At 43.1% G+C, this 15,920-nt stretch overlaps 1 protein-coding gene across 1 annotated transcript in view; it reads left to right on the top strand.

Annotated features, from left to right (window-relative positions):
• The window catches only part of LOC135051350 (solute carrier family 13 member 2-like), a 137,552-nt gene extending 121,835 nt beyond the window's left edge, over positions 1-15,717 (top strand). Inside the window, exons 8-12 of the mRNA XM_063957396.1 lie at positions 2,869-2,975; positions 6,669-6,790; positions 7,967-8,128; positions 9,579-9,716; positions 15,125-15,717. Of these exons, the coding sequence (XP_063813466.1) occupies positions 2,869-2,975; positions 6,669-6,790; positions 7,967-8,128; positions 9,579-9,716; positions 15,125-15,253 (658 nt within the window). The 3' untranslated portion in view covers positions 15,254-15,717. The remainder of the gene's footprint in view (positions 1-2,868; positions 2,976-6,668; positions 6,791-7,966; positions 8,129-9,578; positions 9,717-15,124) is intronic.
• The last annotated feature ends 203 nt before the right edge of the window (positions 15,718-15,920 follow it).

Genomic DNA, 15,920 nt, shown 5'->3' with positions numbered 1-15,920 from the left:
GAGGCGGCATGTAATGAGTCAATTTGACTCATTACATGCCGCTGGCCGTGCGCCCTCAGGGCAACTGCGCTGTGTGCCAAGCCCACTTGGCACACACGTAGTTACGGCCCTGGGATAAGGTGCAACAGATTGTAAAGAAAGTATTCCCTCTTTGTCTCTGCTTTGATGGCAACGTACAGAGCCGACCCTAGGCATAAGCAAACTAGGCAATTGCCTAGGGCATCTGGTATGCTTAGGGGCACAATCAGCTTCTGCTGATTAAAATGATATGCAGCATGCCTATATTCTGTGTGTAGCATTTCGTATGCACATACAGCCACAGTCGCACACAGTATGTAGGCATGCCACATATCATTTTAATCAGTAGAAGCTGCTTGTGCATCCTAGCCACATCACAATACAAATAAGATGCATTTTCAGCAAAAATAGGCACCCGAAGTTAGCAGAGCTGACAGTTGACTCACGCCTGGCATCTCCTGCTGCATGGCACATGGAGGCAAAATTTATGAGGACACATCTGTATCCAAGCAGAAGCAGAGGTCACAGTGCTAGTCGCCGTGTGAGTGCTGTGTGTGTGTGTGTGTGTGTGTGTGTGTGTGTGTGAGTGGGTTGGTTGTGCAATAGTGTTCGGCATATGTGTAAGGGGCATTATGCGTCTCATGTGTATAAATGCATTAATAATGTGCAGCAAATGTGTAAAGGGCACTATATGTGCCATTATGTGTATAAGGGCATTAATAATGTGTAACATATGTGTAAGGGGCACTATGTGTGTCGTTATGGGTATAAGGGCACTAATAATGTGCGGCATTTGTGTAAGAGACATTATGTGTGTCATTATGTGTATAAGGGCATTAATAATGTGCGACATATGTGTAAGGGACATTATGTGTATAAGGGCATTAATAAGGGATGGCATAATGTGTAAAATGCATTCTGTTTATAAGGACATTAATAATGGGTGTCATATGTGTAAGGGGCATTATTGTGTGGTATTATGTGTATAAATGCATTACCAATGTGTGGCATTATGTCTATAAGGTGCTCTACTGTGTGGCATAATGTATAGAAAGGGCACTACTGTGTTGCCTAATGTGAATAAGGAGCAATATGGTGTGGTGTAATGTGAATAAGGAGCAATATGGTATGGTGTAATGAGAATAAAGAGCAATATGGTGTGGGGTAATGAGAATAATGAGCAATATGGTGTGGTGTAATGTGAATAAGGAGCAATATGGTGTGGTGTAATGTGAATAAGAAGCAATATGGTGTGGTGTAATGAGAATAAAGAGCAATATGGTGTGGTGTAATGTGAATAAGGAGAAATTCAGTATGATGTTATGTGAATGAGGGGCACTACTGTGAGGAGTAAAGTGGTACTACTGTGTGATGTAATGTGAATAAGGGACCTTATCGCATGATAAATTGTATATAAAGTTTAGAGATGAGCGGGTTCGGTTTTACTCGGTTTTACTTGGATTTACTCGGTTCTCAAAATGGCATCTTATTGGCTCACGGACGTCACATGTTTTGGATAGCCAATAAGAAAAATCCAGATAAAACCGAACTGGCGTTAATTCTGGCGTTACATCCGAACCCGCTCATCTCTAATAAAGTTGCACTACTGTGAGGCATAATTTGAATTGGGGGTACTATTGTGTGGCCATGCCCCTTGCCAGCAAAAACACATATCTTTTTGGGCTGTGCACCGAATGTGCGCACTGTTCTTATTTAAATTACAGAGGGTAGGAAAACAAAAAAAAGGACTGCTATGGGTGGGGGGTGATGGTGCTGGGAAAAGGTTTCAGGGTCAGAGGCGGAACTAGCAGTGGTGCTAGGGGGCACCAGCCAAAATCTTACCTAGGGCATCAAATTGGTTAGGGCCGGCTCTGGCAACGTATATGTGTGTCTATACATACTGTAATATTAAAACAGTACAGAATAAAACGTCATTGTGTTGCTGAGTACTGTATATCTGTAACTAGTATTTACACAGGAAATACATCCAAAACATGTGGGAAATCACAGATTTTGAAAAAAGGTCATGACAAAATAAACTACTGTAGCCAATTTTAGATTTTGTCATTCTTCATGTACTTCATTCAGCAAGTGCCCTCTGCACTTACTGTTACGTGGGTTGCATGAAATGTGGTTTTTATTGTACTGAGCACCAGAGAAGTTAGGGGCTCCACCTGCATTCAGACTTGGCTGCATCTACTGTATGTGACTGCACCACCCCTGTGTATCCACTGGTGATATTAGCCATTATCACTATCAGTGCTCATTTTCACCAGACCTATCTTTGGTTCTATATATTCATCTGAAATCTGATAGCACTTATACTATGTGTAAATGTCCATATCTGCGCAGTTACACCGACTCAGCCACATTTTCACTTGCATACAACTCTGACTTGCCCGTCTGCTCAAAGATGCATGTCCAGGCTACAAAGCAAACACAGGATACATCCACAAAGCAAACTTGTGTGCATCTCTCAATCAGAACCTAGTGCTACAGTATATAAATTGTTTGGGCACACCAGACAAGGAGATAATGGTTTATCTTTATGGATACAGCTTTCTCTGCAAACGTCTAATGCATACTTGCCTACTCTAGGAGTGGGTGGGAGGCTCCCGAAAATCGGGTTGCACTCCCGGCCACCCACAAGAAGGGCAAGTCTCCCAGATCCGGCCACCACCCACCCGCAGTGAAAGTGGGCAGTCTAGGTGGCCGATGATGTGATTTGTGCTGAAGGGGGCCTGCAGGAATTTGGCAAATAAAGACTAATGAAGAAAACGACATGACTGCTTACAGGTATGTTGCTGTATCCAAGTAGATAAAACATTAACTTTATTTATATTTTTCCAGGAATGTTACAGATGCCACAGTTGCTGTATTTATATCCCTCATGCTATTTCTATTCCCTTCTGAATGTCCCTCGTGTAAGTCCGAGGATCCCGAGCAGACAGGTAAGAGTCTATTTAGTTTAGCTTTTGTAATGGATTACAGGCCACATGGGCCTGGGGCTGATAATGATCAAGTACCTAATGTGAGAAGTAGAGAAGCTGTGACCAGTGCTGTCAGAGCTGATCCCCGCCAATTTTAGGCTCTAGGCAAGATTTTGACTGGTGCCCCCTAGCACTGCCGCTACTTCCGCTTCTGACCCAGCACCCCCCTACCAGCACAGCACTCATCACCTAGCAGCTCAGATCACAGCAGCATCCAGCAACACCGATCACCCTTCACCCATAGCAGTCCTCATTTTGGTGCCATGTGCCAGCAAGAGCATCGTCACCCCCACCCTCCATATATTAAATAGAACTAGTGAGCAACAGTGCACACACCAAAAAAGGGGCATGTTTTTGCTGGGAAGTGGCATGGCCACACAATAGTACTCTCCAATTCAAATTACACAGTAGTGCCACCTTACTCACATTATATCACACAATAGTGTTCGTTATTCACATTACACCACACTGTATTGCTCCTTATTCACATTACACGACTACACTGTATTGCTCCGTATTCACATTACACCACACTGTGTTGCTCCTTATTCACATTACACGACTACACTGTATTGCTCCTTATTCACATTACACGACTACACTGTATTGCTCCGTATTCACATTGCACCACACTGTGTTGCTCCTTATTCACATTACACTACACTGTATTGCTCCATATTCACATTCACCACACCATATTGTTCCTAATTCACATTACACCACAGAGTAGTGCCCTATATACATGGTACGCCACACAGTAGTGCACCTTATACACATAATGCCACACAGTAAAGTGCCTTATACATATACCACATATTATTACACCCCAACCTTCCCCATGCACCCAGCACAGCACTCACTCGGCCTGGACTCTGCAGATATTGAAGTCTGGGCCATCTGCAGGGAGTCAGTCAGTGCAGGCGCAGCCTGGACTCCGCAAAGACACATGGGAGGAGGAGCTGCTGTGACTGGGCATGCACAGCAGTCCTCCTCCAGGATCAGTAGCCATTTTTGATACTGCCCACCTCCGCCCCCACCGTCTCTGCTCCCCGCATTGGCACTCCCCCTGCTGCAGACTCAGTTGCATGAGCTCCTGCCCAATCAGAGCTGTGCTGAGATTTCCAATCATGGTAGGCAGCCCGAGCAGAGCTGCCGGCACCATCCACCCGTCAAGTGATCCACAACCACTGCTGTCAAGCTGAGTCGGCACTAGGCTTGGAATGCATGCCCCCAGGCATTCCAAATGCCCTAGGCATTTGCCTAGTTAGTCTATGCCTAGGGCCGGTTAAGGTTAGGCACCACTGGGGGGATAGTTTTAGGCAAAAGGGGGGAGGAATAGGTTTGGGTTGTGGAAAGGGGGAATAAGGTTTAGGCACTAAGGGAGAGGTTAGGAATTAAGGTTAGGGTTAGGCTGCAGTAAGGGAGGGTCTGTGTTAGGGGGGTGAGTGGGGAAGTTAGAATACTTACCTTGCCCAGGGCCAGCTCTTCAATTAGGTAGCTTTAGGCAGCTGCCTAGTAGCACTGGGACCTGAGGGGGTAGCTCACTGAGGCTGCCTGAAAGAAAAAGGAAAGCTGCCGCTGATATCCTTATTATGTTTACTGCTGGTGACAGCCATGCTCACAGCTGCCCCAGCTATGATTTATGTATACATGCTACAGACTGCACCCTGCTCCTCTACCATCAGTGTCATCAGTTGGGTGCAGCCTGCAGGCAGCAACATGGGTGCCCTACCCACTTTCCTCTGACACAGCCAATTATCCAAGCTCCACCTCCCAGGTTGCACAAGAAGGATGTGGAGCTGAATGAGCAGCAGGAGTCAGGCAGGCATGGGGACTTTGTAATGGCTTCTTTGTGTGTAACTGAGGTCAGTTGGTGCTGTGAAGAGGTGTTAACGGGTGCTGAGGGTTAATGTTTTAATAGGCAATAGGTGGTCGGAATCTATTGGGTGTTGAGAGAGGATTTAACGAGTGCTGGTCGAGAATGGATTAATAGGTGCTATGCTGTGGGGGTTGATGGGCGCTGAGAGTGAGAGGATTAGTAGGTGCTGGTTGAGGGGGTAATTTGTTCTGTGGGGGAGTTAATAAGTGTTCAGAATGAGTAGATTACATGGTGTTGGGTGAGCAAGGTTAAGGGGTGCTGACAGGGTGAACAATATTTGAATGGATGCTGTGAGGGTGAATCGATTAATGTATTTGAGGGGAACATGTTAATAAGCGGTGAGTGTGTGAATTGATTAAAGGATGCTGGGTGGGAGGAGGTTAATGACAGGGTGAACAGATGTGTTAATGGTTCTGTGAGGGAATGAGTTAACAGGTGATAGTGGTGAATGGATAAATGAGTTCCTGGTGAAGGGACATTAATGGCTGCTGATAGTAAGTATGAATGTGTTAATGGATTCTGGGATGGTGAATTGATTAATGGATTCTTGGAGAGGAATGGGTTAATGGGTGTTGGATGAGGGAAGCTACATGATGTTGAGTGGGGGTTGACTTGGTAAATGGTGTTGATGGGGTGAAGGTAAATGGGAATATTGGGTGCTCTGGTTCTTCAAAAAGTGTAATACATTTACAGACAGGTGATTCATATAAACAAATTACTCATCCTGTTGTTAGAAACTTTGGCAAACACGTTAAGTGTGGGTTTATGTAAATGGCTTGGATGTTTTGGGGAATCAGGGGCAGTCAATTGAAGCTTTGCCTAGGGTGCCTAGAATCCTAGCTCTGACCCTGACCGCGCCCCGGGATCATGACCATCAGGATGCCGACATCAGTATTGTGACAGCTGGTATCCCGCCCGTCGGTCACATGTACCGATCCCATCCCATCAAATTTTCTAGAAATGATCATATCCATATCTACTGTATATAATAGTTCTCACTGCTAATGAAAATTGCCTTATCAGTGCACAATTGCACGTGTCACAATGCCAGAGTCTTTGTTATCTACTGCACATGAAAGAAAAAAACTACCTCTGCGTTAATAAAACTACATATAATTTGCACCAATCTATATAAATAACACTATAAATCTAAAAAGGTGCTGTATATAAAATATATATTTAGCGTGGCTAGTTCTAATGTGAATAAATTAAATAATAAACAAAAAAAAGTCTAGTACTGTGCTTATATAGATATATAAGGTAGGGCAGTGAGAGATCAAGAAACATATAAGATGAGCTACGTGGGGGGATTTCTGAAGGAGGCATTTATTCAGGGATCACTTACTGTATTGCAGTGAGGAGCAGTGGTGATCAAAGGTCCCCCAACCTGCCCCCCCACCCGTGGGACACTGTACCCCGCGGGTGAGACAATGGGACAATGGCCGAATAATGGGACTGTCCCACTGGAATCGGGACAGTTGGGAGGTATGGTATTAAAATAAATAACTTTATTTCACAATGATTTTAAAATAGAGGTGGGAAATATAGACTCCCCATAAGTGAGCGAACAATATATGTTCCTCACTTGGTAAACATAATATAGACACAATTCAAATTATGTGACGACGACTGTTATACTGTCTTTTCTCTATCTAGTATTAGTGTTCAGTATTCAACATTTTGGTCTACGACCTTTATCTAGAACATGTTCTTGATAAAGGTCCCAATATTTACTCATTTAATATGTCTGTTCCTTTTTGCCTTTTTCTATTATATACTAGGACGGAAGGTAAAGACCTTTGTGCCTCCACCGCTTCTGGACTGGAAGACTGTAAACCAGAAGATGCCATGGAACATAGTCTTTCTGCTGGGAGGGGGCTTTGCTCTCGCTAAAGGCAGTGAGGTAAGCCGAAGTGTTCCTGTCAACTATGTACAGGCACTTTGGGGGGTGAACCAGGGGGTGGTCTTCTGTTTGCCGGCGGTCGGGCTTCCGGCGCTCAGTATACCGGCGCCGGGAGCCCGACTGCCGGCTTACCGACACTTATTTTCCCTCGTGGGGGTCCACGACCCCCATAGAGGGAGAATAAAATAGTGTGGCGCGCGTAGCGCGCCACCGTGCCCGTAGCGTGGCGAGCGCAGCGAGCCCGCAAGGGGCTCATTTGCGCTCGCCAAGCTGTCGGTAAGCCGGCGGTCGGGCTCCCGGCGCCGGGATGCTGGTCGCCGGGAGCCCGACCGCTGGCCACCCGTAGTGAACCCGAACCAGGGTCTAGCATATGATGTTAATATCTCCTAGTGAAGTTATGATTTTACTAGCTAACAGCATTATTATGAAAATTAGCTCAGTTGCCAAATTGTCTGAGACAAGCAAATTTTAAAAAATGACAATATCTGACAATTGTGAAAACACGTACATCAATGCTTGCTATCTAGAGGGTGAAGAAGAGGCAATACTGTAAAACACATGCATCAATGCTTACTATCTAGGGGTGAAGAAGAGGCAAAACTGCATAGGACAGTGATGCTGGAACTGTGACACATTTTTCTGAATGATGCGTGAAGCTAAGAGAAGTGGTAGAGTCTGTATAAAATAGAAGATAAGCAAACTAATTTAAATAGGGACAATCTTTCATAAACAGTTTTGAGGAATTTACTTACCTGCGTGGTTGCATTATTTGTTACCATGCCAGGCTGGACTTTTCCTTACATGGTTGCAAATGATGCGACCACTTAGAAACGCCCACTGGGCAGCTACCAGAAGATAATCTTCCAGCAGCCACCAATCTCAGAGGTCCCTCTGCATTCTTGTATCCTCCAGCAGTGTTTGTCATGCATCCGACCACTGCTGATCGGTCAGCCTGGCAGCACCTCCCACTGCAGAGAGGAGCAGCTGCCAAGGAAATGTGAAGTCGTAGGTCACGACGTTCGATCATCAATATTTATTTTTGTAATTAGATGGGGGTGAATACAGACTACAGTTACAAATAGATCATGATTTGTTGTGGAATTGGAATTTTTATGAAGGAAGTAATAAATAAGTACTATAAATATATATATTTATATATAATTTTTAATCTTCAAGGACTCTGGACTATCAATATGGATTGGAGAAAAACTCACTCCCCTGGAGAGTATACCCCCTGCAGCTATAGTCTTGGTGTTGTGCTTGCTGGTCGCTACGTTCACAGAATGTACCAGTAATGTGGCCACCACTACAATTTTCCTACCCATTCTGGCATCTATGGTGAGAGTTGGGTAATACCATATAAAGTCACATGACCAATACATATTCGAGCATATTGAATGGAGATTCTAGACAGAAGTAGGATTATGAAAAGAATTGGCACTGATACTGCAAAGTACGACTGTCTGACATACTGTATGTCATTATCATGCATTGTACACAAAGCATTTACAGGCATATCTATATACTACGGTATGTCCATACTCCATACCTATCTGAATATGTTTTTTTTATGTTTGAGTGTACCTAAATTGAATATATATTTGAAAATATTATTTTGGTGATTTACAGTTAGGCATACTCTAACTCTATTTTGTGCTTTGTAAAAATGGCACTTACACAAAAATGAGTCGCATAGCAGTGGCAAACGCAGGATTTCTAGAAGGGGGTTTCCAAATGCAGTCCATAATCTCCTACTCTGCAGAACATTGTAGCAAGTGCAGGAGTCTGGGGGAGCTGTAGAAGAACCCAGTAACAACCCTGGACATTAATGTAAACAATGTTTTTTTATATGCTGGATACAGTATTAATATTTAACACTATAGTTTGTCTATAGTATAGGCTGTATAAAATATATTTAAATAATATAAATAAGTGATCAGGAAAAGGTTAAACATCCCATAATAAAAAATAAACAAATAAATAAATACATAAACATAATAGAACCAGTACTGAACTTTCTAAGCACACATTCTCCCACCTGATGGTAAGGCTCCTGTCTCTTCTTCCTGGCAGCTACTCTCTGGTGCAGTGCACTGATTGAGGACTCTTAACCATACATACAGCAAACTTGGTAGAAGAAGCTGCTACCACTGGACATGTGCAGCAGCTCTGCTCTGTCCCTTAAACTGCATGATGTGGCCGCAGTTCTAGTAATCATATATACCAGGCCTGGCCAACCCGTGGCTTTCCAGCTATTGTGAAACTACAAGTCCCAGCATGCCCTTCTACACGTTTGATATCAGGAAATGCTAACACTGTGGGAGAGCATGCTGGGATGTGTAGTTTCACATCAGCTGGAGAGCCACAGGTTGGCCAGGCCTGATATATACTATTGCTACTGTTGTCATAATTTGAGCCACTTACTAAGAGGAGGGGGGGGGGGGGTTTCCAGACAATTAGAAACCCCCCTGCGTTTGCTTATGTATAGTGTATGTGCACAGCTTGTCTGCATATTCTTTTACTCACAGCCCTTTGAGCTTGGAGAGCTGGTCAAGAATGCTCATATGTTTGTTGTACATCCTGTAGGCCGCATGCAAGTTTCAGAGTTAATGATAAAAACAACCACATTTGTTCTTTGGTTGCATCTGTATGCTAGAATGATACAGTATAGTACCAGTAAGTAAACACAAATTCCTGTCTGGTTTGGATGTTATTCTAAGAGAGTATAGCATAGGAGTAGGCTCTGACAGTCTCATGTGGTTCACATTTGTTCTTTCTCACCACCCAGGCAAAAGCCATACAGCGGAACCCATTATACATCATGTTGCCATGCACCCTCTCTGCCTCCTTTGCATTTATGTTACCAGTGGCTACACCACCTAATGCCATAGCCTTTTCATACGGGCAGCTTAAGGTTGTTGATATGGTAAGTATGTCATCACTTTCCTATCTTCAGTTTCTGCTTTGCTGTAAGCCTGAGCTTTCTGAGTTCTACACAAGGGAAATTGCATGCCTGCTTTTTATGCCTAAGGCCTTGTATAAAGGAAGGTAATACAGGTTGAGTATCCCTTATCCAAAATTCAAAATCCCACATTTTTGGGTCCCCTACTGAGAAAATGACATATATATTATATATTATGTGTATATATTGTTGAAGTCGGAAAATATTACGGTACACACATCACCACACAGATGGCCTCCGTGCACGTGCTTGTTCTGCCGCGCGTACACATACACGCAAGCTACGTATAACCGCTCACACGGTCTTGCGTGTTAGCACATAGTATGAGTGAATACGGTAGCATACGCATTCGCACGGAAAAGCCATCAAAAGCCATATTCAATATTTTACCCATATAATGCATAAATCACACACTGGGGTATATTTACTAAGGTCCCGATTTTGACTGAGATGCCGTTTTTTCTTCAAAGTGTCATTTCGGTAATTTACTAAGCAAAAATCTCGGCAGTGATGAGGGCATTCGTAATATTTTGGAAGTCTTAGGAAAAAATCACGAATCAATACACCATCGGTCAAATACGCCTGCAATTTGGTAGAAATCGGTAATTTACTAAAAAGTGCAAATCACAAACACTGCCGACAATGGGGGTAATTCCAAGTTGATCGCAGCAGGAAATTTTTTAGCAGTTGGGCAAAACCATGGGGGTAATTCCAAGTTGATCGCAGCAGGATTTTTGATAGCAATTGGGCAAAACCATGTGCACTGCAGGGGAGGCAGATATAACATGTGCAGAGAGAGTTAGATTTGGATGGGTTATATTGTTTCTGTGCAGGGTAAATACTGGCTGCTCTATTTTTACACTGCAAATTAGAATACAGATTGAACACACCCCACCCAAATCTAACTCTCTCTGCACATGTTATATCTGCCTCCCCTGCAGTGCACATGGTTTTGCTCAATTGCTAACAAAAATCCTGCTGCGATCAACTTGGAATTACCCCCCATGTGCACTGCAGGGGAGGCAGATATAACATGTGCAGAGAGAGTTAGATTTGGGTGTGGTGTGGTCAATCTGTCATCTTAATTGCAGTGTAAAAATAAAGCAGCCAGTATTTACCCTGCACAGAAACAAAATAACCCACCCAAATCTAACTCTCTCTGCGCATGTTATATCTGCCTCCCCTGCAGTGCACATGGTTTTGCCCAACTGCTAAAAAAAATTCCTGCTGAGATCAACTTGGAATTACCCCCAATAGCCAAACACTGCCGTGCAGAAATACAATTCGTGAAAAAGTGCTAAAAAAAAGACCTGCTTTTTTATCCCATGTTTGGATAGGCATGCACGGATCCATGAGATCCATGCATGTTTATCAGTGGGAAGGGGATGGGAAAGTTTTTTTTTTTTGTTAAAAAATTGCGTGGGGTCCCCCCTCCTAAGCCAAACCAGCCTCGGGCTCTTTGAGCCGGTCCTGGTTGCAAAAATATGGGGGAAAAAATGATAGAGGTTCCCCCATATTTAAACAACCAGCATTGGGCTCTGCGCCTGGTCCTGGTTCCAAAAATACGGGGGACAAAAAGCGTAGGGGTCCCCCGTATTTCTGAAACCAGCACCGGGCTCCACTAGCCAGATACATAATGCCACAGCCGGGGGACACTTTTATATAGGTCCCGGCGGCCCTGGCATTACATAACAAACTAGTCACCCCTGGCCGGGGTATCCTGGAGGAGTGGGGACCCCTTCAATCAAGGGGTCCCCCCCCTCCAGCCACCCAAGGACCAGGGGTGAAGCCCGAGGCTGTCCCCTCCATCCAAGGGCTGCGGATGGGAGGCTGATAGCCGTTGTGTAAAAAAATTAATATTGTTTTTAGTAGCAGTACTACAAGTCCCAGCAAGCCTCCCCCGCAAGCTGGTACTTGGAGAACCACAAGTACCAGCATGCGGAGGAAAACCGGGCCCGCTGGTACCTGTAGTACTACTACTAAAAAAATACCCCAATAAAAACATAAGACACACACCTTGAAAGTATAACTTTAATACATACATACACACCTCCATATACACATACTTACCTTATGTTCACACGAGGGTCGGTCCTCTTCTCCATGTAGAATCCATGGTGTACCTGTGGAAAGAATTATACTCACAAAATCCAGTGTAGAAGGCTCCTCTTCTTTTAATCCATTTGTAATCCAGGTACTTGTCAAAATAAAAAAACGGATACCCGACCTCGCACTGAAAGGGGCCCCATGTTTTCACATGGGACCCCTTTCCCTGAATGCCAGGAACCCCCTCTGACTTATGTCTTAGAGGGTTCCATCAGCCAATCAGGGAGCGCCACATTGTGGCACCCTCCTGATTGGCTGTGTGCTCCTGTACTGTATGACAGGCGGCACACGGCAGTGTTACAATGTAGCGCCTATGCGCTCCATTATAACCAATGGTGGGAACTTTGTGGTCAGCGGTTGACCGAAAGTAACTTTAACACTGTTTTTTTTTTTTTTTTAACAAGGTGCACAATGAAGCCCAGCACGGATCTCTCAGATCCGGCCGAGATTCATTGTATTAAATTCGGCAGTGTTTTACAAGTCACTCACGTAAAACACTGCCTAAAAAAACGAATGACATCGACATCGGTAAAACCGAAAATGCAGAATACGGCAGCTTAGTAAATTAGTCGGACTATTTTCAAAAAGTTGCATATTTACACTTTCGATGTCATTCGTGATTGAACTTTGACCTCAAACGGGAAAATACGATTTTTAGTAAATATACCCCACTGTCTGTATATCCTTCTAGTAGCAAGTTACAGTTCACACATAAATTATCCTCCTAGAAATTCTAGCACAATGTACCAGACTGACTTATTTACGCAAAGCTTTGTAATCCTATAAAGAAGGCAAATACCTTTGGTTACCTGACCTCAATATCATTGAGCCCCTCTGGGGAGATCTCAAACGTGCAGTTCATGCAAGACAGCCCAAGAATTTACAGGAACTGAAGGCCTTTTGCCAAGAAGAATGGGCAGCTTTACCATCTGAGAAAATAAAGAGCCTCATCCACAACTACCACAAAAGACTTCAAGCTGTCATTGATGTTAAAGGGGGCAATACACAGTATTAAGAACTGGGGTATGTAAACTTTTGATCAGGGTCATTTGGGTAGTTTCTGTTGTCATTATGATTTAAAAAGAGTAAACACAGTTGTTTGACAATAAATGGCTTCACCCAACCACTAAGCATGAGTGAGAGAAAAGTTTGTGAGTTATCATATTCTCTGACAAATGGCCATAAAATCACAAATTCTGCTAGGGTATGTAAACTTATGAGCACAACTGTATATATATATATATATATATATATAGGGTTCACTACGGGTGGCCGGCGGTCGGGCTCCCGGCGACCAGCATCCCGGCGCCGGGAGCCCGACCGCCGGCTTACCGACAGCTTGGCGAGCGCAAATGAGCCCCTTGCGGGCTCGCTGCGCTCGCCACGCTACGGGCACGGTGGCGCGCTACGCGCGCCACACTATTTTATTCTCCCTCTATCGGGGTCGTGGACCCCCACGAGGGAAAATAAGTGTCGGTAAGCCGGCGGTCGGGCTCCCGGCGCCGGTATACTGAGCGCCGGGAGCCCGACCGCCGGCAAACAGAAGACCACCCTATATATATATATATATATATATATATGGATATATGTATATCTCGAGGATGGAAATGGATAATCATATCATTTGTGGGATCATATTGTTCAGGGTAACTTAAACAGTAATTTGGTGGGTATAAAAATATTGTCACATATTGCAACAATAAGTTATTAATAATACCAGATTTATGTATGATTAATGTGATGGGTTTAGCTGGTGATGGGGTGGGAACACAGATGCAAACAACAGAAATCACATCTCAAGTCTTAGCCATCGCCCACCGCTTGAGCTGACCAATGATCCCCGATGCATAGGATATGTCCCACCCCCGAACCAATGGAAGAAGAGCATACAGTGTCTATTGTATTGTGTTTTGACCAACTGTATAAAAAGGCAAGCTGCCTAGCCGGTCAGTAATCTCTCTCTCTGAAGGTCATCTTGCTTGATTGATCTGAGCACCTGACCGTGTTGCGCTGGCAAAACCAAACGTATGTACCATTGATTGTAGCCTCTTTTCTGTTATTATGATTGTATATTTGTTGTAACCCCCTTTTATCAATTATATGTTGGCGGGTCGGATCCCAACAGCTTAAATACAATTGGTGTTTTGTCTCTCTCCCTGCTAAGGTTTTACATGTATTTCAGCCACACGTGAAGCTGCATTGAGCTCTCAGCATGTCGATGTGTGTGTTTGCACTGCGTGTACTTTGTACGTCCATCGCGGCGTGTGTACGCAAAGTGCGTGCACGGTACGGGCCTTTGTACGCTAACTGAGTAAAAAGGACGTAGGTTAAGGATTGAATACAGCGGCCGCAGCAGCTCGATTTTAAAGTATATTGAGTGTATTAAGGTATTGCTTTTAGTCCTGTAAGTAAATCAGCATTTACAATATAGACATATAGATATATATAGTATAATATACATATATGTGTCATTATCTCAGTAGGGGAACCAAAAATGTGGGATTTTGAATTTTGGATAAGGGATACTCAACCTGTACTTTTCTATCCGCTCTATAAGTCTGTGTGGATGTCACACTAACCAGTGCTGTAGAGGTGGTTGGGCCATCTCTCACAGGATAATAACTATAGATCCAGTGGTGTAACGTCATCCCAGATGCCCGGAGGCAAGAAAGATGTTTGTGACACCCCCCCCCCCCCCTGGAATTTCATTCCCATCTACCCCTTGGACCTCCCCTATACTTCCCCTTCCCCTTTTACAGTCCCAATTAGTCATGTTTTCAGACTCTACAGGTCACATTTGTATACAATATATTTGTGGAACTACTTCAATCCAAACTGAGGCCATGATTCATTATCTATAATATGTAAATAATATTCCACTGCATTAGAACATGGTTCTACTTCTGGACCACTGGCACTCTAGGCCCAGAGTTATTTCACCTTACTACTAATCCTGGCCTGGGCCTGATGGCACAGAGGGTAAACTCACTGTGTTTAGTTTATATGACACTTGACCAAGTATTCCCTTGCATATATTTATGGCTGAGATTTACACAGCAATGCCTGATTAGCTATACTTAAAAAAAAAAATACAAAATGATTGTCTGAACTGTGTGATTTATTGTGCAGTGAAGAATATAATGCATCAAAAGGATAAATACAATTGAACCCTAAAGAAGTAAATGTCTTTTCATGTCCAACATGTAAAATTAATTTTTAATACAGACATTTATGTAAAATATATATTGTTTTCTTTTTCATTACAGGCTAAAGCTGGATTTATGCTGAATATCTTAGGAGTACTTGTTATTACACTGGCCATTAACAGCTGGGGGTTTTACATGTATGACCTGGGCACATTCCCTTCTTGGGCAAACTTCACAGGAAAACCATAGCAACATATTATTATTATTATTATTATTATTATTATTATTATTTCCATTTGGAGACGACCGCTACAGTATTTAGTATATTGATGCAGACATTGCTGTGGATAGCCTTTTTGGGGGTGTATGCAATCCTCCTTGCTAACAATGCCTACATATTGAATCCCAGCATACAATCTTTGAAATGCAGAATCACCAATGATCTCTAAAGATGACAACCTTGCAGGGAAGGTGACTCGGTATGGAAAGGGAAAAGCTGCGTTTGCTGGACAAGGAAAAAGTAGATACTGCACTCTACTAAAAAGACAAGGTCAAAAGGAAGGAAAGGCGCGCTGGTTTTCACAAATAAAATAATTGTTTTTTATTTATTAAGTTTCTTTTTTTAAATGGGATCTAACTGGAGAACAGGAAAACTTTTATTATTTTCTTAATTTTGAAAGTTAGCTAACCATCAAATCTATTATTATTTTAATGCATCTTAGGTTTATGAATTTATAAGGATCTATCCAATTTTAAACTTTCACAGAGAGCCTCATCTAATATATAAACAAGATAAGATTTATTTTTAAAACAATTCAACAGTGGCCTGTTCGATAAATGTATTGGTATTTTTACAATTGCACCTAAGTTTGTAATTCTCCAAACTTAAAAAAAATAAAATAAAGTATGTTCTCAG

The sequence above is a fragment of the Pseudophryne corroboree genome, chromosome 2 (genome assembly GCF_028390025.1).
Source record: "Pseudophryne corroboree isolate aPseCor3 chromosome 2, aPseCor3.hap2, whole genome shotgun sequence".
Taxonomy (NCBI): Eukaryota; Metazoa; Chordata; class Amphibia; order Anura; family Myobatrachidae; genus Pseudophryne; species Pseudophryne corroboree.
Note: the sequence above shows the minus strand (reverse complement) of the source record. Positions and strands in the feature narration are given on the sequence as shown.